Here is a 22,974-nt window from a genome sequence, read left to right as displayed (position 1 = left end):
CTCAACATAGATTTGTTCTAGTTTTTTTCAACATGTTTATTATTTTAATAATATTATGAAGAATAATTTGAGTATATTTTACATAATTTCAAAATCATTTAGTAAATTTCATATAAATATATATTTTTTGGTGTTACATTGTCTATAACCAAATATTGATAAATTATAAAGTTAATCACTAAATTACCAAATTTATTGAAGCTAACCGGAAAAATAACTATCGTTTTCGAAAATTTAACAAAACGAACATGGTGTTCTATGAATTAACAATTTTATTTATTGTTATTTAGCAAATATCATGTTTAATTATTTTATATAAATGTCCTTAAAAATCATATCATCACAATGATCTTTATATTTGATTTGAATATGATTAAACAAAATAAAATTTTGATTTAGAACTATTTTTAACTATTGTATGGTTAATTTCAGTTTATTGCAACAGTGAGCAGACGTTAAAAACAAACAGACTTCTTATTATATGTTGTAGTATTTTGGTCCCCCACTTCTGAAGCATAGGGTTGCAGATATGATCCGCATACTTGAGACATTTTCTCTTATAAAAAACAAGCATCACCTTAGTCTTGTTGAATTGGGTTTGCTTCATTAGACATGTATTGACTAATGACTAAAACTGATTTAGTCGAGTAGGTTCGAGTTGACAAACATCATTACTTCATGTAGCACAGTTTCATTTGAAATTGACAAATGACTAGTTGTATTGTCGAACTAATTATTAGATAAGTTTACTATGTTTATCGAAATTTAGCGCGACACTTCGACCGGCTATAATTAGTTAGATACTATTCTTATCACCAAATCTACCATAATATATCATGGGTGACGGGACTGACATGGTCTCTTCATAAAGGCTGGTACTAAACAGATTCTTACTTCCATCGACTCTTTATTTTACCAACACATTCACATTGAGATGTATTGTTACTAGTTTATCGTTACTTCTATGTAAAATTATGGACTTTTTAAAGAGAAATTAAATATTCTCCTACATTTTATTCTTACTTATCCTCCTATCATAACAAATATTGACATGTGTCATATTTAATGACACATTTAATAAAATTGATAATATTTTAGTCTATTTATAACAATTATTTAATATGGATATGAAGATAATAAGAATAAAATACAAGAGATTTTTAATTTCTCCTTTTTAAATAGTATTACCAACTTGGGATTTTGACAAAACAAAAATGTGTGCAACTTTGATTTTGTGACATCTTTGTTTTGTCAATGACAATCAGTTTCACTGAGTTTAGTCCCCACGTGTCTCAAACATAGGGGACAAAGTAATATTTAGCGACTTTGTAGACATGTTGTGCAAGTGTATTTTGAGACATTCTTGACTTCTTCTCGGCTTTTATTTGCTATCAAATCTCCATTTCAATCCGAACATCACTCGTACCAAAGCATTTCTCTCCATCCAAACATCATTGACGCTGGAAATTAGCTCTAACAATGGGGCATCCTGCAACCACCCTACTCCGATCCACCACCTTCTCAATTTCCAAATCCAACCACCACCACCATAATGATCTCCTCCTCTTCCACCCAACACCGCCCTTCATTTAGCCTTGCCTCCATTATCCGATCATCACTCCCCTCTCTCTTCCTCTTCCTACTCCTCCTCTACCTCCTCTACTCTTACGAAATTCTCATTTATCCTCCTCACTTAATCACCAAGATCAACTGCCAAGATTCTGATCTCCACCCCAACGCCACCAAAGCTAGCCTGTTTAATCTCACAGAAACCAAACAACCCAAAATCGGGTACGACACCGAGCTCAAACATATCGCATTTTGCATTGCAGCCTCCTCAAATCTATGGGAATCAAGGAAGGAATACATCAAGCTATGGTGGAAGCCTGGGGAGACCAGAGGAGGTGTTTGGCTCGACATGGACGTGAAAATCAAACCAAACGAAAGTCTACCCGACATTTACATCTCAGGAGACACTTCAAGATTCCCATACACGAACAAACAGGGACATAGGTCAGCCATTCGCATATCAAGGATAGTTTCAGAAGCATTAAGACTTGGGTTGGAGGACATTAGATGGTTTGTCATGGGAGACGATGACACGGTTTTTGTTAAGGAGAATGTTGTGAGGGTTTTGTCTAAATACAATCACAACCAGTTTTATTATATCGGAAGCTCGTCGGAAAGTCATTTGCAGAACATCTATTTTTCATATTTAATGGCTTATGGTGGTGGTGGGTTCGCCATCAGTTACCCTTTGGCTAAGGAATTGGAGAAGATGCAAGATCGGTGTATTAAACGATACCCTGGTTTGTATGGAAGCGACGACAGGATGCAAGCTTGCATGGCTGAGCTTAATGTCCCTCTCACCAGAGAACCAGGCTTCCATCAGGTTTGTTTTTTCGATAGATCAAACTTCTTTAAATACTACAAGAATTCGTATTTAGTCAGACTGATTTCTTTTTTTTTTCGCAACTTTTCAGAACGATATCTATGGAAGCCTATTGGGTATACTCTCCGGCCATCCAGTGACGCCGTTGGTCTCACTCCACCACTTTGATGTAATCGAACCGGTATTCCCAGGCATGGAAAGAGTAGAATCGATCAAACACTTACTAGATTCTGCGAAATACGATTCCTCGAGTCTTGCACAGCAGTCAATTTGTTATGATCGGAAAAGAGAATGGTCGATTCTGGTGTCATGGGGTTTCGCTGTTCAGATCATGAGGGGAATTCTGTCTCCACGAGAGCTAGAGATTCCTAGTCGTACGTTTATCAACTGGTACAAAGTGCTTGATTTTACATCCTACTCATTCAACACTCGTCCAATCACCGGGAACCGATGCCAGACGCCATTCGTGTTCTACATAAACTCCACACGATACGATAAAGACAGGAAGCAGATCATCGGAATATACACTCATCACCGGGAACGCCACCCTCGATGCAGATGGAAGATGGAGTCTCCTGAAACCATCCATACTGTGGTCGTCTTGAAGGAGGAAGATCCCGATCGTTGGCAAAGGGTACATGATGCATCGAGATCTAATAACCTTTTTCTATAATATTGTTTATATCATTTGGTAATTGGTTTCTTGTTCATATGGCAGGCACCAAGGAAGGATTGTTGTAGAGTTTTGCGTTCTAGGAAGGAAGGAGTCATGTACTTGTGGGTTGGTCATTGCGGAGAGAATGAAGTTATTGAGGTGTAGAGTTGTATAATATTAAATTAATTTTGTTTAAATATAACATTAATATAAATATAAGGTATGTTAGCAGTTATCCTTATTAGATTGATATTTGTAATCAATTATTTGTAATTATCTCTTTATCTTTATATTTGGTAAGTCTTAAATCCCATTTAGATTGTGATTCTTCAAACTTGTATTATACATACTTCTATGATGGAATTTCACATATTTCTTGCATATATAGGTGAATGAAAGTTTGTGATGAAATTTCAATTATTTCACATCGTTCTTGCATCTATAGGTGAATGAAAGTTTGTGATGAAATTTCAATTATTTGAGTCGGAGTAGTACTAATTTGAATAATTGTCTAAGTATAACTGTAAAAGTAAAATATCTGATGTTTACTACTCCGGACATCACATAAATATGCGATTCAGTTAATTTGTTTGTGTGTGTATGTTCCTTACAAACCACACTACAATCTTAAAACACATCATCGAATACCTCAAAGGCACCATCGACTACGGATTTCATCTATATAATCTCTATATAATCTGAAACAATTGATTATCGACAAACACAAAAAACACATCCAAGTATAACCCATTTGTTAAAACTGATTATACAATTTTGATTATTGTAAATACTTGTTTTCAAAACAAATATATGAAAACCCCCCAAAAATTTAAACTCTCAAGTTCATTCTTATACCTTATTAACACCTTTTTTTTTTTTTTTTTAAAGATTCAATTACACGACATCTCTCCTTGTCTTTGTGTTACTATTTGACCACACCCATCCTTCGAGAAAAAGAAAACCTTTACATCCATTTACAAAAACTCTTGTCTTTTGCTTTAAAAATCCAACATTTTACTTTACCATCTTCGAAGGAGAAAAAAAAAACTCCTTGTACAAAACTCCCCTTTTAACCCCACATCCTACCACTACGTATAATGCTTCTCATCAACTCCCAAAAAAAAAAAACAAAAACAAACAAAAATGGAGGAATTTCTCCTCCAGTTCTGATATAAATATTAGTGTTTGAAACCACCTTTCAAGGCGATACAACCCCATCCTGGTCAAGGTTTGACCAGTATCTTGACCTCTGAACTGGGTGAATTAACGGATCATATTTTTGGGTTGCCAAATAGTTAAGAGCCGTTACAACATCCGCCACAAGAGGTCTCATGTTGGGTTGTTCTTGTAGACACATTGCAGCAATGGCAAGAGCTTGATAAAGCCCCCTCACAGGGTATTTCCCTTCAAGCATAGGGTCCACCATCCGAGAAAACTTCTTTCGCTCTTTGAACAACGGTCGTGCCTGACAACACAACAGATACTGCTCAATCAGTTATTCTTCCAGCAACCCCTAAGCTGAGCTGCTCTACACCACTTTTTTTGATGGTATATTTTTTAGTGTGTATTTATTATGAATTAGTTATTGAACTTACCCAAGTAACAAGATTTTGCTCGGAAGTAGGTTTTGTATTATCAATTGGTCTTCTCCCCGTAATGAGCTCCAAGAGCAAAACTCCAAAGCTATATATATCGGATTTGAAGGTAAGTTGACCGGTCAATGCATAATCGGGAGCACAATAACCGTACGTACCCATCACTCGGGTCGAGACATGTGTCTTGTCCCCAAGTGGGCCCACTTTTGCTAACCCAAAATCCGACAACTTGGCATGATATTCTTCATTTAATAAAATATTAGAACACTTCAAATCTCGATATATAACCGGCGGATTCATTCGGTCATGCAAATACTCCAACCCGCGGGCCGCACCCGACGCTATTTTCATCCTCGCGTTCCAATCAAGCGGCTTCCTATTCACACGTAGACCTAACACGATAAATCCAAGTTCCAATTAGTCACTATCTGTAAACAACTGATTATCTGACTGTTATCTGTTATCTATTATCTGATAAATAAAGTACCGTGCAGATGGTCCTCCAAAGAACCTAATGGCATGTACTCGTAGACTAATAACCTTTGTTCGGCTTCGGCACAATAACCGATTAATTTGACCAAATTTGGATGATTAGCCATGCTTAAAGTTAAAACTTCAACAACAAATTCTCGAATCCCTTGACTTCCATCAAGATCCAATCGCTTAATAGCAACAATCTGCAACAAAAAAAATAAATCAAGATTCATACTTTAATGGGTTAATATCGTAAATGGGTAACGAATTATTTGTTTTTTAACAAAACATTGTTTTTTAAAAGTACTCTAATAATGTAAGCAATCACGAAATACCATAAAAGTCTTGGTATTTGTGAACAAAAAGTTTAAGCCGCGTAACATTTGAAAATGTTTTTTTAGAAAAATAATTGGTTACCCATTTATGACTAATCCAATATATGAATTTTGTGATTCTTGTTAGGATTTTTTTTATTGATTAAAGATCACAAACCTCATGAGTGTCTTCTAATTTTCCCTTATAAACTTTACCAAATCCACCCTCACCCAAGAAATTTGCAGCCTTAAAGTTATTGGTGGCAGTTACCAATTGAGCGAATGTAAATTTTCGTGCCTTGGTTTTGTTAGACTCTTTATTGTTGGGAGACTTGATTTTATCATCGTTCTCATTGGCAACTGATGATTGTTTGGATTCTTTAGGATTATCCTTCTTCAATTCGCCACTTGGATTCAAGTTGGAGTTATCTAAATCATACGTACAAACAAATTTTAATCGTTAAAAACACCAGGAACTGTGTGTTTGTGTGTGTGGAAGCAGAGAAGACAAAGAAAGTAAAAAAAAAAAAAACAATGAAACTTTCAACATCATAGAGGAAGGAAACAGGGGATATGACAACAGTTATAAAAAACAAAAGGAAATAAACAAAAAAGGAATTAACAAATCGCAGATTTAAAACAATGTTGTTGTTTTATATGAAGTTTCACGAAAAATTTTATGGGGTTGCTCATGATGATGATGAAAAAGTAGACTATTTAACTGATTAAACAAAAAGTATGGCCAACAGATAGAACAGATTATTGCCTAAATTACAAGGATTAAATCGCATCTCACTATTGATCAAGATGATGAAATATAAAATATAAAAAATCACTAGGATCAGTATGTTTCCATTTACAAGTTCAAACTTTGGGATCATAAAACCACGAAAGAGATCGAAACATTAAAATAATGCAAATCCAGAAGAATGAAGAGGAATTACGTCGAACAGGTTAAGGGCATGCATGATTCAGAAAGAAAAACAACAACAAATTAATCCATTATCGAGTTATAATAAGAATTTGAAAGATGAAAATTTTCCCCAAATACGATCCCGATCGATTAAACTTTCAAAACTAACTATTTTGAATGCTCTTAAATGATTTAAAAACAGTTAAAAGAACCGATTGCATTATACGTACCAGGAGAGGGATGTGATTGGTTGTTCTTGGTGTTGTTCTTTCTCTTATTTTGTGGTGATCTTTTCCCAGAAGAATCTCCACCGGAGCAAAAGAAACAACCCATGTCTCTCTCTTTCTCTATCACACAAACTTTCTCACGATGACAACCGAATTTGTTGATTTTCAAAAGGTCCTAATTTCACCTTCTTCTTCTTCTTTCTTCTTCGTGTGTTGTGCTTCTGCTGCTCAAGAACATACCTCCAATCAGCATAAATGAGAGAAAGAGAGAATATTCAACATTTGGCAAGTTTTCAGAGGAGGGGGAAACGAAGGGAATTTTATATATTTCGTTGGGTTTTTCTTTCATTTTGGCCCCTATAGTCCTGTTAAAATGCAAACAGGTACTTGACATAAAAATTGAACGTGTACTCTCTCTTAAATAACTTATAAATTATTCAACTCTTTGAGTCATTATGTTAGAGTTTGAACCTTTTATTACAAAAACAACGTAACATTTTACTTAATAGGCATAAAATGTCTTTAATAAATCTAATTTTATAAAAATCAATACATATGTTAGAGTAAATTGCAAAATTGTTCCATATGGTATCCCAACAAATACTTTTTATTTTTTTTTTATTCCTATGTTGAGTATAAAAGTAAAACTTCCATAAATTTGGTCTATGGTATCCCATAAATCTGTATGGAAGTATTAATTTTAGACTAACTATACCAAACTTAAAATATACTTTTTGAGATACCTATTCAAATTTTACATTTTACTCGATACTTTTTAAAAACCGAAAGAGTCTTTTAATGTTTTAACGGCTAAAAGTTTTGTTTATCTTTATAAATAAAAGTACTTCATTTTTTTCCGATAGTGAATTTTAAACTACAATCAAGCGAGTATTTTTCTTGCCGAAGTCATTTATTTTTAGTAAAAATCAAAGTTTTAGTGGTTAAAGAAAAAAAAATCAAAGGGTTAAACTGAAGAAGTCTGAAAGTATAGTGGTTTTTATAGTGTGTTATAGAGTAGGTTCATTGGGGGAAGAAATAGTTAAATGGTTAAATCAAAAAACCGGTGGTTAAACACCCCTCTTTAAATAAATAAATAAAACAAAATAAAATAAAATAAGTTATAGTGCTACTATGAACTTTCGCATTTCTATTCATATATTTGCATTTTTCAAATGTTTAGATAATAAAAATTGTTTTTTTTTTTAGTTAAAGTATCTTTTTATGTAGCAATAATTACCTCTGATAAAAAAAAAGACAAATATAAATAGAATTCCAGTTTTTCCTTATTTGTTTTTCCTATTTGTGTTTCCTCTATTGTATTAAACAAAATCATTACTGACTTTTAAACCTTCCTTCTTATTCATTAGGCTATCAGATATTTGTTGTCTCCTTGATTTGTTATTTTGGTGGGTATCATTAATGTTTTAATGTTTTATGCATAAATGGTACCTTTTGCAGTCTACTGGATTGATACTTCTAACGTAATTAGTGGCTTTTTCAATTTTCATTATTGAGAAGCTGAAGGTGTCCTTATTTAAAATAATAGCGTATTTAGATGAACATGTATTAGATCTATTTAAGATTTTTAGAAACAATATTCTCATGAAATGTGAATTTTTATAATATAAATTTTTGTGTACATGTTAGATGAATTATTGACCCGACAAGATCCATACCAATGCAATTAATTTTAAATTTAACTGTACATAGATTGATGACAAATATTTATAATTCAGTATTATTTAATTACTTTTTAGGTGAATTATTAGGGTTTATAAACCACCTCCTTGAGATGTGACATTTATTTCAACTCCCCGAATGAGTTTTTATTTTACTTGAAAGTTGTTGACACCTGTCCATGAAACATTACCACTTGAGTTGAATTTATCTCAATGCTTATAATCTTTTTGTAATATTCATAAAGTGAAAGATCCAAATATGGTTAATATATAGTATTATCTAATAAATATCCTTAATATCCAATACGTATGAAAGGGTAATAAAAGTTTTACTTTGGTAATTTTATAGATGGTTAGATGTGTTGTAGGAACTAGGAACATACTATTAGAAGAAAAAGAACATGATATACTATTTATGGCACACATTGACTTTATGATAGATAAAAATGTCTGCCATAAAAGTAATTAAATCTTAGGTACTGTTTGTTTTTTCGAAGCGAAAATGCATGAAATCTGCGGACCACCTCTGCAACCCTCTGTAGCAGAAAAGGGGGACCAAACAGCTGCAGCATGTAATAAAAAATCTGTTTGTTTTTTAACATCTGCAGACTGCTGCAATAAGTTAAAGTAAGGTATGAAGAGGTTTGAAGCAGATGGTCCAGTGCTGCGCCACGCAGCACACGCGCAACAGTTTTTAAGTTAGAAGTCTTCTGAAAAACAAACAACTCCGAAGGGTCAAGTGTTGCACGTGTGCTGGGCGGCGCAACAATAAGTGGTCAGAAGTGGTTTTTTAGAAAAAACAAACAACGCCTTAGGAATTTACAACAAAATTGCCCATCGTAAAATTATGTCGTTGTTTGTAATATTTCATGACATACAAACATGTATGTCGTATTTCGATATCATAAATCAAAATTTAAAAAAAAAAGAAAGAAAGAAAGAAAGAAAGAAAAGGTCCAACCCTTTGCTATTTTTGTGTGTCATCCTCATATAAAATCATGTTATCTTATTTCCAATTGTATGAAACCATGCTTCATCTCTTGACTGGTTCAAAAAACTCTCCCTAAGGCTCCATCGACAATCCATGTTGTGTGATTCCACCAGGTATACATTCCCATCCATGTTGTATAATTTTAGGGTTTTATTGAACCCCTACCTTGCCATTATCACATCTCATGCTTGTAATGCCCGCAAATTCAGGCTATACATTTAAGATATAATGAATAATCTTAGATAAAGGTGTATTAGTCATAATGACAATCTCGTAGATATAAGGAGCGCCTAAATCAGACTTCGTAGGAAGAAGTTATGTTTCTTCGAAGTTTCGCGATCAAAACCGACACGGCTATGTACGTCATAAAAAGTGAATCAAGGATATGTTGCGTATCAGCCTAAGTAATCTAAATGAAAGTCATAGAAATCGTAAAAGCGAACTCGTGCATATAGAGAATGTCCAAATCTGATTTCATATGAGGAATTTATGAATTTTCGAAGTTTCAATATAGAAGTGTGCTACATCGAAACCGAATTTTATATCGGTTGATTGTCAGGCAAAGCAATCTAAACGAGAGTTAAAGATCTCGTCGATATAAAGACAGTCGAGAACGGAGGTCGTATGAGAGAGTTATGATTTTTATACGGACTTTAACAGTCTAAGCCTGTTAAAAATATAACTTTAAAAAATAAATTGAGAATTAACACACAGAGTCTAAATGAAAATTGTAGATTTTGTTGATAGCTACGCATGGATATAAATAATGTAAAAAATGGAGCTCGTATGAAGAAGATATGAAGAATCTATGCGTGTGTGCGTGGGCGCGCATCGAAAAGGTGTGCGACGCGCACTGTCAACCCACCCATAAGCTGATACGTAGCAACCTACGACTGGAACCACACTAACGCCCTTGATAAGAGGTGTGACACGCCTAGACAGGGTGTGCGGCGCACCCTCTTATACTTTCTATAAATAGCAACGTTGCAAGCTCATTTCTCACACCCTTCCAACTCAAGATCGGGAGTAGTGTAGTTGACTTTATGTGTCTTAAGCTGTCTCGAGGCATAGGCAATAACCTTTCCTCGCTGCATAAGTACACAGCCTAGCCCCTGATTGGATGCATCGCAACAAACCACGAAGTCTTCTGTCCCTTCTGGAAGAGACAAGATAGGTGCGCTGCACAGGGCTTGCTTCAGAGTCTGGAACACAGTGTCTTGTTGTTCCCCCCCCAACTAAAGGTTACACCCTTCTGAGTCAGGGTAGTAAGCGGTTTAGCGATTCTGGAGAAATTCTATATAAATCAGCGATAGTAGCCAGCAAGACCCAAAAATTGACGGATTTCTGTGGGTGTTCTCGGTGCTGACCAATTCTCGATTGCCTTAATTTTGGAAGGGTCCACGTGCATGCCTTCTTCGCTGACCACTTGACCAAGGAAATTTACCTTCTCAATCCAAAACTTGCACTTTAAGAACTTAGCGTAAAGCTTTTCCGCTCTTAAAGTTTCTAAGACTTGTCTCAGGTGCTGACTATGTTCTTCCTCTCTTCGTGAATAGATAAGTATATCCTCTATGAATACTATCACGAATTTGTCTAAGAAGGGTCGGCACACTCGATTCATTAGATCCATGAATACCGCGGGTGCATTGGTTAAACCAAAGGGCATTACTACAAACTCGTAGTGACCATAACGAGTTCAGAATGTTGTTTTGGGAACATAATTTTCATGGACTCGTAACTGGTGATACCCCAATCTCATATCTATCTTTGAAAAGTAGTTGGCTCCTTGGAGTTGATCGAAGAGGTCATCTATACGCGGGAGAGGGTATCGGTTTTTAATAGTGAGCTTGTTCAGTTCGCGATAATCTATGCACATTTGGAATGATCCATCCTTCTTCTTAACGAACATGACCGGTGTTCCCCAAGGTGAGAAGCTTGGTCTAATGAATCCTTTACTGAGCAGTTCATTTATTTGGCTGGATAATTCCTGCATTTCCGTTGGAGCTAGACGATACGAGGATTTGGCAATGGGGGTAGCTCCAGGGATTAAGTCGATTCGGAACTCGACTTGGCGTTCAGGAGGAACTCCTGGAAGATCTTCGGGGAAGATATCAGGAAAGTTACAGACTTTGGGGATGTTCTCGAGGTTTTTAACTTCTTGTGTTTCGTTGACAACATGGGCTAAGAATGTGTGACACTCTTTTCGCATGTATTTTTGGGCTTTTATGCAAGATATGATGCAAAGGTTTGAACTGAGTTTATCGCCATAAATAACAAGGGCTTCGCCATTTGGCAGATTAAGGTGAATGACTTTTTCGTAGCAAAGGATATCGGCACGGTTAGGACTTAATCAATCCATCCCGATAATGACGTCGAAGCTTTTTATGGAGACCGACATAAGGTCAATGGAAAATGAGTAGTCGTTTAGAGTGAGGGTACAACCTATGAATATATCATTAGTGCTCTCTTTCTTCCCGTTAGCCATATCAATGGTGAATGTTTCGATTAGTGATTGTGGTTTGTGTTTGAGTAGGTTTTTGAATTTATGCCTAACGAAACTCCTCTCCACACCACTATCAAAGAGAATGCATGCATAAGAGTTATCGAGGAGGAACGTACCCGTGACTACGGTGGGATCCGCTACAGCCTCCTCCTGACCCATGACAAGCACTCTTCCTGTATTGCCATCACTTCTTACCTTCGGGCAATCCCTCTTATAGTGACCGGTTTCACCACATCCATAGCAGGCTTGGCCTACTCCATTTCCGGGGGTTTGGTTGGTTGGTTGTGCTGGTGTCTTCCAGAAACGGGTTGTGTGCCCCTTTTGTTGCAATTACTGCACTGCATCTCACGGCAAGGCCCGTGATGATGGAAATTGCATTTGTCACACCTCGGAAGATTCCCAGCATATCGACTGGGGGTGTTTGAGTAGTAGGAAAGGTAGCAGGAATGCTAGCAGCGTGGACTGCCACTATTTGCTATTTCTTGGAGGGTTCCTGTGGAGATTGACCTTTCCGCTTGTTCCAGAATTTCTTCTTACTGCCACCCTCTTTGGGATGTTCATGGATGACTGCCACAGAGTTTTGGCTATCTCCAAGATCTATCAGTATCTGTGCCAGACACTTGGCACTGTCGAAGGTAAGTGGTTTAGCGGCCAGAACATTGATGGGTTTTGAGCAAATCATCAATCCTATGGTGCACATGCAAAACCCTAAAGCCTTGGATCTAGGTTTCTCTATTGTACATGCAAATTATCCAAGGCTTACAAACCCTAATCTCACATTCAAAAAAACTTGAAAATAACATAAATAATCAATAAGAATGTTACCTTGATTGTTGCTTGAAGATCTTTAGCTTGTGAGAACCTAGCACCTCAAATGTGATGCCTCTAATGGATCACAAATACCAAAGAAAGTTGGATGATCTTGGAGAGTGGGGATGAGACGCTCAAAATCGGCTCTAAGACTTCTTAGGGTTTCTGGGTGCCGATTTCTGAAGCCCTAGGGGTCCTTATATAGTGGAGCTGCTAGGGTTTCAGTCAAAACCCTAATTGGATAGCTTAGGCCTTAAGCAGTCCAATTAGAACCTTCTGGAATAAGGCCTTGGACGATTTCAAGGTGGGCTTCCACCCTAATTTCGTCCACCCCTTTATCCATATGATCCACATCCCAAAATCCAATTATCTTATAATTACAATTCCAGTCCCCTAAGTTTAATTAATATATTTTGATCACAAAATTAATTTCCTAATTAATTCTTGACCAATATTAATTAATCAATATGATTTCTCTTTTAATATATTATTCTTATAATATATTAATAAACCATAATATCCTCTTTCTCCACTAATCATCCAATCAAGTTTCTCCGGTGAAGGCAACCCAAAAGGACCATGCTACAACCGGGTCAAGTATATACCAAATATAGTTATGGACTTAGACACTAATCCAACAGTCTCCCACTTGGATAAGTCTAATAACTATAAATGCAAGTATGACTTCAAAATCCGATTAGCAATCATAGCTCTCAAAAGCAGTTGTCGAACTCTGACTCATCCTTTAGATAAGGGAGCGTATAATCCTCCGTTCTCAAGATATCGTGTGGACAATCACATGGAACATAGTCATACTCATTGTCCAGCAGTTTGTTTCTCGATCTCTGATTTGTCTGACATAGAACTTAATTAAACACATCAATTCAGTCCTGACCGGGCCCGATACATAAGTCAAACCAAATCATCGAGGGGCCCAGATATCGCTTTTACCCTCTTAGGATAAAAGGAACAGATAAACTTCGACTTATATGCATTTACTATTCACTCATCAAATTATACACAACAATGCGTTTTATAACATTAAGTTACTGATGAGTTTACACATTATAAATGCACAACCAACTCGTAAACAATAAACCATATATCTAGGTTTAAAGATTATATGATATTATCGTCTTACGATCACTCGTGATAAATTCCATGAAGTGATTCAAGTAAGCGTGGGTTTAATCCAATGCTCAAATCTTATTCATAAGCACTCATGAACATTGCAACAAACTTTTGCTATGTCTAATACACTTTAGACAGTCTACAAACCAATTCACGACAGTCTTCTTTCATATCTACTTCCAACATATGAACGACTGTGGACTGTTCGAATAATCTTATTATTCAGGAAGTCAAAACATGCAAAGTGAAACAATAGGTAAATAATTAACACAAGACAATAACTTTACTTATAAATAATACTCCTTTATTTAATCATCAAATGTTAATTACAATTTATCTATTACACGTTTCAAAACTATCTAATCACTAAAACTTATATCATCCTTCAGCCCAATTCTCCTAGCGTGCTGCAAGTGCTTAACCCTACTCAGTCCCTTCGTAAGGGGATCTGCTGGGTTTTCTTCTGACGATACCCTCTTTACTACAAAGAGTCCATCTTCTACCCGATGTCTAATAAAGTGATATTTCCTGTCGATGTGCCTGGATCTGCCATGATCCCTCAGTTCCTTGGTTAAGGCAACCGCACCTTCCTTATCACAAAAAATTTCCATAGGCTCCTTTATGGCTGGTACAACTCCAAGGTCTCCGATGAAGTTCTTCAACCATATTGCCTCCTTCGACGCTTCGCTCGCTGCTATGTACTCTAATTCGCACGTTGAATCATCCACGGTCTCTTGCTTGGAACTTTTCCAAGTCACTGCTCCTCCATTCAGGGTAAAGACCCAGCCTGACTGAGATCGTAAGTTGTCTCTGTCGGTCTGAAAACTGGCATCACTATACCCTCGTACCCTTAAATCATCCCTCCCACCAAAGATGAGAAACCATTCCTTGGTCCTCCGAAGGTACTTAAGAATATTCTTGAATGTGGTCCAATCCACTCTACCAGGGTTCCCTTGATATCTGCTGACCATGCTCAAAGTGAAGGCCACATCAGGGCGAGTACAAGTCATAGCATACATGATCGAGCCAACTGCGGAAGCGTAAGATACTCGACTCATCTCTGATATCTCGGCTTCAGTACTCGGGCTTTAAGTGTTACTCAACTTGGTATTGCTATGGATCGGTAATTCCCCCTTCTTGGGATTTTCCATACTAAAACGTTTTAGTACCTTTTCCAAGCAATTATTTTGACTAAGTCCTATTAGCCTTTTACTCCTGTTTCTCACTATCCTTATTCCCAGAATATAGGCAGCCTCTCCGAGGTCCTTCATAGCAAAGCACTTCCCAAGCCAGGACTTAACCTCCTGCAGGGTTGGGATGTCGTTTCCTATGAGCAGTATGTCATCGACATACAATACGAGGAAGCTAACTATACTCCCACTGGCTTTAACATATACACATGACCCATCCTCGCTTCGCAGGAAGCCAAACTCTTTGACTTCCTTGTCGAAACAAAGATTCCATCTGCGAGACACGTGTTTCAGTCTATAAATGGATTTCTCAAGCTTACCCACTCTATTAGGATGCTCTGCATCGACAAAACCCTCTGGCTGACTCATGTAAACATCCTCGGCCAACTTCCCATTAAGGAAAGCGGTTTTTGACTGCCATTTGCCATATTTCATAGTCATGAAATGCAGAAATGGCTAACATTACCCTAATAGACTTTATCTTCGCAACTGGTGAGAAGGTCTCATCATAGTCAACTCCAGGAGTTTGAGTAAAGCCCTTCACAATCAATCGCGCCTTATAAGTGTGTACCTTCCCATCCATGTCGATCTTCTTCTTGAAGATCCATTTGCACCCGACCGTCTTATGACCTAGCACATTGTCAACCAAATTCCAAACTTGGTTGTCATACATGGACTGAATCTCGCTATCCATAGCCTCTTTCCATTTTGCAGACTTCGGGCCTGCCATGGCTTCCTTGTAGCTGTTAGGTTCATCCAAATTTACTAGTGTACTATCACTAATAAACGTATCACCTTCAGCAGTAATATGAAAACCATAAAACTCCGGTGGAACACTAACTCTACTGGAACGTCTAAGAGGTAGGGACTCGTCAACAGGTTCAATAGGATTTTCCTCCTCAGGTTGAAAGCCAGTGTTAGAGGTTCCTTCATCGTTCGATTCTTGAAGCTCTTCAATATCGATTTGCCTCCCACTGTCTCCTTGGTTTATAAGTTCTCGCTCTCGGAAAACCCCTCTCCTCGTAACGAAGACAACATTGTCACTCGGTCTATAGAAGAGATATCCAAATGACTTATGTGGATAGCCGATGAAAATACACCGCTCACTACGAGCTTCGAGCTTGTCGTGAGTCTCTCGTCTTATGAAATCCTCGCAACCCCAAACCTTGATATGTGCCAACGAGGGAGCTTTCCTTGTCCATATCTCGTGAGGTGTTTTGGCAACCTTCTTTGTAGGGACTAGGTTAAGGATATGGGCGACAGTCTCTAAGCCATACCCCCAGAATGAGATTGGTAGCGAAGCTCGACTCATCATGGAACGAACCATGTCCAACAAGGTTCGATTACGCCTCTCAGCTACACCATTCAATTGTGGTGTCCTGAGAGGTGTCAATTGTGAGACAACCCCACATTCCTTAAGATAGTCGAGGAACTCTGTACTAAGATACTCACCACCACGATCGGATCGAAGCATCTTAATGTTCCTGCCCAATTGATTCTCGACTTCCAGTTTAAACTCTTTAAACCTTTCGAAAGTCTCTGACTTGTGCTTAATTAAGTACACATATCCATATCTACTATAATCATCTGTAAAAGTCACATAATAACGATTAGCATCCCTTGTGGCAGTTTTGAAGGGTCCACACACATCTGTGTGCACTAGATCCAACAAACCTTCACCCCTTGCACAAGAACCAGTAAAGGGTGACTTTGTTATTTTTCCAAGTAAGCATGATTCACAACTATCATCTGACTTTAGGTCAAATGACTCCAAGACTCCATCCTTTTGGAGTTGGCCTATGCGTTTCTTGCTTACATGTCCAAGACGATAATGCCATAATGATGCTTTATCCAAGTTATTATCATTAGTAGAATCAATACACAACACATTATTTCCTAAGTTATTTACAACAGACACAACTTCATACACACTATCACAAGGTAATGCTTTAAAATAAAACACATTATTAAAGAAAGCATTTATTCCACCAACTTCATTATCAAAAGAAAAGGTAAACCCTTGTTTGTACAAAGCATGAAAGGAAATAATATTTCTTGCCATTTCAGGCGAGTAACAACATTTATTCAAATCTAAAGTAAACCCACTACTTAGCAACAAAGTATAAACTCCAATCTTGGTGACATGTGAAGCCTTCCTATTCCCCATGATCAAGTTTATCTTTCCATGCTCCACATTCTCACTTCTTCTTAGTCCCTGCAAATCAGAACAAATATGAATACCACAGCCGGTATCAAGGACCCAAGAGTTAGAATAGGGTGAGTTATTAGATAATATAGTGTAAATACCTGCATGGTTGGGTTTTACTTTCCCATCCTTCAGATCTTGTTGGTACTTTGGGCAGTTCCGCTTCCAGTGCGCCTTTTCATGGCAATAGAAGCATTTAGCCTATTTTGGGTGTAGAAGAAGGAGTGATGAAACCTTTCTTGGTTCTACTTGAATAGGAGCCATCAAGGGTCTTACCCTTGGTACCCTTCGAAGGGTTCTTCCTCTTTTTCCCTCTACCTTTCCCGATTGCCAGGACAGGTGCAGAGTTTGGAGTAGGAGTAGAAGTGGTAACAACCGACTTACCTTTAATACCTGATTCTGCGGTCTTTAGGAGTCCTTGAAGTTTGCTGAGTGTAACTTTCTCCTTGTTCATGTGGTATGTCATGCGGAATTGATCATAACACGAAGGTAGGGAGTGCAAAATGATATCTATTGCCAACTCCTCGAGGAAGTTCACATTAAGTTTCAGCAAACGGTCCACGTACCTTTGCATTTTCTGCATGTGGCCCGTGATGAGTTCACCATCCTTCATCCTGCCTGTTATCATGGAGGATATGATTTCATATCGCTCTTGACGAGCACTCTGATGGTAGCGGTCCATCAAATCCTGGTGCATTTCAAAAGGATAGTAGTCCTCATAGGACTTTTAGAGCTTGGCTGTCATAGTGGCCATCATGATGCATTCCACTTTGGTAGCATCTCTTTCATGTGCCTTATATTCAGCAAGCTCCTCAGGAGTAGCAGTTGGCTCGGGTACCTTAAGCTCCTTGTCGAGAACATATTATTTGTTCTCATACCGAGTGACCATCCTGATGTTCCTGATCCAATCTGTAAAGTTGGATCCATCAAAGATGACTCTCCCACAAAGGTTCATGAGAGAGAAGGAGCCGGTAGGGTTTGAGCCAGAAGTAGCATTGTTGGAAGACATCTGAAAATAAGAAAAGACAAGTTTAGTTTAGATATAAAGATAGTCCATAATAAAACACCCAAATGTAATATTAAGGCTAGGATCCAATCACAATATATTATAACTTAGAAGAGGGATGTCGTAATCTAAGCTAAAACATATTTGAAAGGTAGGTGAATGACGATTCACCAATTTCCACCATGAAAAAAGAAATATATAAGTATTAGGTTTTATTTGGTTTTTTAGAAACTCCGAGATTCTTTTGAGATTTATTAAACTTTTTCAATGGCATGTTTCAATCTCGAGTGTGCCCTTCAAGTTTTGTGACTGGGATACCGAGGATCACAAAACAAGGTGTGAAGTAACCATGCAATTTACTTGGTACCCTTAATGTTTTTCACTTAATCGATGTGCCGGTTAACCACACGCGCTCCACCAGCCTATGAAAAACCTTAAGTCACCCTTTGCCTACCTTGTTAAGTCCAAGTTAGTGTGCCGGTTAACCACACACGCTCCACTAACGACTTAATCAAAGTGCAAAGTGTAATTTCATGGGTTAGCACCTTATTCACATTTTCCTAAAGTAACTAAGATTAGGAATTATAAAAACATTTAGTTACTTTATAATAATCATTATACTTTTAATGAGAATTTTAAGTCATTGTCCTACCCGTTCGGCTAACGACCCTCCACCAGTCAAGGAAGCGGTGGGTGAGAGTGGACACCCATTAAGCTGCCATTTTATAGGCAACAACCTTATACCCCCCCCCCCCTTATAGACCGGCTTCGTGAATGAGGCCTACTAACGGTAAAATGACTTTGATCTTATACATACATATATATATATATATATATATATATATATTATTAACTTATAATATTATTAAGTATAAGGCATACCCCCAGAATGAGATAGGTAACAAACCTTGATATGTGCCAACGAGGGAGCTCTCCTTGTCCACATCTCGTGAGTGTTTTGGCAACCTTCTTTGTAGGGACTAGGTTAAGGATATGGGTGACAGTCTCTAAGGCATACCCCCAGAATGAGATAGGTAACAAAGCACGATTCATCATGGAACGAACCATGTCCAACAAGGTTTGATTACGCCTCTCAGCCACACCATTCAACGGCGGTGTCCTAGGTGGCGTAATTGCAAAACGATTCCGCATTCCTTGAGATAGTCGAGGAATTCAAGACTAAGGTACTCACCACCTCGATCGGATCGGGGCATCTTAATTTTCCTGCCCAGCAGATTCTCCACTTCCTGGTTAAACTCTTTGAACTTTTCAAAGGTTTTTGACTTGTGCTTGATTAAGTAGATATAACCATATCTGCTATAATCATCGGTAAAAGTCACATAGAAGCGGTTTGCATCCCTTGTGGTGGATCTAAAGGGCCCACACACATCGGTGTGTATGAGTTCCAATAAACCCTTAACCCTTTCACAAGTACCCGTGAAGGGTGACTTGGTCATCTTTCCAAGCAAACAAGACTCGCACACGTCATCATCACTAAGGTCGAATGACTCCAACCCTCCATCCTTTTGGAGTTGGGTTATGCATTTCTTGTTGACATGTCGAAGACGACAATGCCACAAACATGCTTTATCCAAATCATTGGAAGAATCGATATACAACACATCATTTCCTAAGTTGTCTACAACCATCACAGTTTCATATATTCCATTACAAGGCAATGCTTTAAAATAGAAAATACCATTAAAGAAAGCATTAATAGAACCCTTCTTATTATCAAACGAAAATCTAAAACCTTGTTTATATAAACCATGAAAAGAAATGATGTTTCTTGCAATTTCTAGCGAATAGCAACAATTATTCAACTCTAGTCCTAACCCACTACTAAGCACTAAAGAGTAAACTCCAATCTTGGTGACAAGAGATGCTCTTCTGTTCCCCATGATCAAGTTTATCTTCCCATGCTCCACATCCCTATTTCTTCTTAGACCCTGCAAATTAGAACAAATGTGAAAACCACATCCTGTATCGAGAACCTAAGAAATAGCATGCGATGAGTTATTAGATTGGATAGTATAAGTACCTGCGTAGGATGGTTTTATCTTTCCATCCTTGATGTCCTGCAGATACTTCGGGCAGCTTCGTTTCCAATGCCCTTTGTCATGGCAGTAGTAGCACTCTGCATCCTTCGGGTTGGAGGAGGGCGCAGCAGAACCAGCCTTAGATCCACTAGAAGAGGTGACATCTTGAGACTTTCCCTTGTGGTGGCTCTTGGTGTTGGATTAGTGTCTAAGCCCGTAACTATATTTGGTATGTACTTGACCCGGTTATGCATGGTCCTTTTGGGTTGCCTTCACCAAAGCAACTTGACAAGGTAATTTGATGTGAGAGAGAGGATATTATGGTTTATTAATATATTATAAGAATAATATATTAAAGGAGAAATCATATTTATTTAATTAGTATTAGTCATAAATTAATTAGGAATTAATTTGGTGACTAAAAGAGATTAATTAAATAAAGGGGCATAAACTGTCAAATGTATGATAGTTGAGTTTTGGGCTGGGAAACCTAATGGACTAAGGGGGAACGAAATTATGATGAAGGATCATAATATTTTCATCCAAGGCCTTGTTCCAGAAGGTTCCTTGGGCTGCTTGGTGACTAAGCTGTCCATTAGGGTTTAGACTGAAACCCTAGCAGCCTACAGTATAAATAAGACCCCTAGCCTTCAATTTTTGGCCACTTGATTCCCAAGAGAAACCCTAGGCCGAAATTAAGCATCCTCCCTCCTCTCTCATAGTTGCCTTCTTGCTTGTGGTGTTTGTAAGCCATTAGAGGAGTTACAATTATGACTCTAAGCTCCAAGAAAGAAGATTTAAGCTTCCATTGAAGAGGTAAACATCTAGATCTGATGTTATATGTTAATTTCGAAATTATGTATGCTAGATTAGGGTTTGTAAGTCTTGGATTCATTGCATGTACAATAGAGAAACCTAGATCCAAGCATTAGGGTTTGTATGAACACATAGGATTGTTCTTATGCATAAAACCCATCAGTGGTATCAGAGACTTGATTGGTTTCTGTTGTATGTGATGTTATAACTGTTTACATGCTGAAAATTGTTTTTCTGGCTTCTGTTCGACTGGACTCGGCGAGTCACTTCATGGACTCGGTGAGTCGGCCCTACTCGGCGAGTCCATGAGTGACTCGGCGAGTCGGATCGTCTGACAGAGGCAATATCGGGATTTCTTGCTGTTTTTGCTATGGAATAGTTGCCTAATCTGTGTTTACTGATAAAATTTGAATTTTAATGATTTTGTGAGACTATCCTTGCCAAAAACAAAAGATATTTACCAATTGATTAGATAATAAATTCCTTATATGATTAAAATTGATTATTTGAATTAATTGGATAACTTATCTTGCAAGAAATTGAATTAGGTCAAATATAGATAATCACTAAATTAATTGTTTGATTTATATTATTTGTTATTTGATCCCTTGTGTTTTGAAAAGTTCAAAACTTGTCCTCAAATTTTGAAATTTAAATTTTGTGATTAAAAGTTTAATTTGAATGATTTAAATTTCAAACCCTTAAAATTTTACAAGTTTAAAATTCAACCCTATACTATTATATTATTACAAGATTAATCAATATATATGTATAAGAATAAGCTAGTCTTATCGCTAGTAGGCCTCATTCACGAAGCCAGTCTATAAGGTGGGTATAAGGTTGCTGTCTATAAAATGGCGCTTAATGGATGTACACTCACATCCACCGCTTGCTTGACTGGTGGAGGGTCGTTAGCCGAACGGATAGGATAGGGCACTTAATTCCTCATTATAAGTATAATGGAAATATTAAAGTAACTACATTGTTTTATAAATTCTCAATCTTAGTTACTTTAGGGTAAAATGTGAAAATGATGCTATACCATGGAATTACACTTTGTACCCCTGTCAAACGTTAGTGGATCGTGCGTGGCTAACCGGCACACTAATTTGGGATTGACATTAGTGACAAAGGGTGGCTCGATGTTTATAATAGATCAATGGAGCGTGCATGGCTAACCGGCACATTGATTAGGTGATAAAGACATTGAGTGCACCATGTTGATTCGCATGGTTATTCACAACTTGTTTGCGATCCTCGGCATCCCAGTCGCAAATTTGAAGTGCATATCGAGATTTAAACATGCCATTGAAATGTTCAATGAATCTCAAAAAGAAATCTAGGAATTTTCAAATACATTTAAAACTTAATCTCTATTTCGTTTTTCATGGTGAAAATTAGTGAATCGTCATTCACTTACCATCAAATTATTTACTTTTAGATTACGACATCCCTTTTCTAAGTTGTAAGTAATGTTGTTGGATCCTAGCCCTAATTTCTCATTTGGGTGTTTAATTGGGGATTCATTTCTAATCAAACTTGGTTTCTTTCTATTTCAGATGTCTAACGCAAACGCTAACAACAACACTTCTGGGTCATTCTCGTTGATGAACCTGTGTCAAAAGGTGACATTTTGTAACAACATAATTTTTCAAAACAATTTTTCATTTAAAAACATACTTTCATTCACACGATAATCATAAAAACATAATGTGTCCACTGTAACATAACAAAACATGTCCCAATATCTCAATATCATAAACTCCATAAGTGTGTACGGATCATGCCGGCGCCTTCCCGCGATCCTCGCTAGTACCTGAAACACATCACACAACAACTGTAAGCATAAACGCTTAGTGAGTTCCCCAAAATACCACATACCCCACATACGCCTTTCCAGGCCACAACTCTATAGGATCTTCCGATCCATGTGTCTCAGGGGACTTCCGTCCCAAATCCCGGTAGACCTTCCGGTCCGTAACCTCTTGACCTTCCGGTCCTTACCATACGTAACATACATAGCACATACATAC

At 37.4% G+C, this 22,974-nt stretch overlaps 2 protein-coding genes across 2 annotated transcripts; one reads left to right on the top strand and one right to left on the bottom strand.

Moving 5' to 3' along the window:
* Window positions 1-1,427: 1,427 nt before the first annotated feature.
* Window positions 1,428-3,263, top strand: LOC145138622 (uncharacterized). The gene is made up of 3 exons (XM_079072674.1): window positions 1,428-2,392; window positions 2,484-3,026; window positions 3,111-3,263. The coding sequence occupies exons 1-3, from the start codon at window positions 1,553-1,555 to the stop codon at window positions 3,210-3,212; spliced, it is 1,485 nt and encodes a 494-aa protein (XP_078928800.1). The 5' UTR covers window positions 1,428-1,552; the 3' UTR covers window positions 3,213-3,263.
* Window positions 3,264-4,183: 920 nt separating this feature from the next.
* LOC145137884 (putative serine/threonine-protein kinase PBL7) lies at window positions 4,184-6,848 on the bottom strand. Its single transcript, XM_079072024.1, has 5 exons — window positions 6,574-6,848; window positions 5,609-5,859; window positions 5,130-5,319; window positions 4,643-5,034; window positions 4,184-4,512 (listed from the first exon to the last, which is right to left on the bottom strand). The coding sequence occupies exons 1-5, from the start codon at window positions 6,674-6,676 to the stop codon at window positions 4,246-4,248; spliced, it is 1,203 nt and encodes a 400-aa protein (XP_078928150.1). The 5' UTR covers window positions 6,677-6,848; the 3' UTR covers window positions 4,184-4,245.
* Between the last annotated feature and the right edge of the window lie 16,126 nt (window positions 6,849-22,974).

Source organism: Lactuca virosa, chromosome 9, assembly GCF_052849685.1.
Source record: "Lactuca virosa cultivar CGN04683 chromosome 9, Lactuca_virosa_CGN04683_v6, whole genome shotgun sequence".
Taxonomy (NCBI): domain Eukaryota; kingdom Viridiplantae; phylum Streptophyta; class Magnoliopsida; order Asterales; family Asteraceae; genus Lactuca; species Lactuca virosa.
The sequence above is the reverse complement of the archived record's forward strand: the minus strand, read 5'-3'. Positions and strand labels throughout refer to the sequence as shown.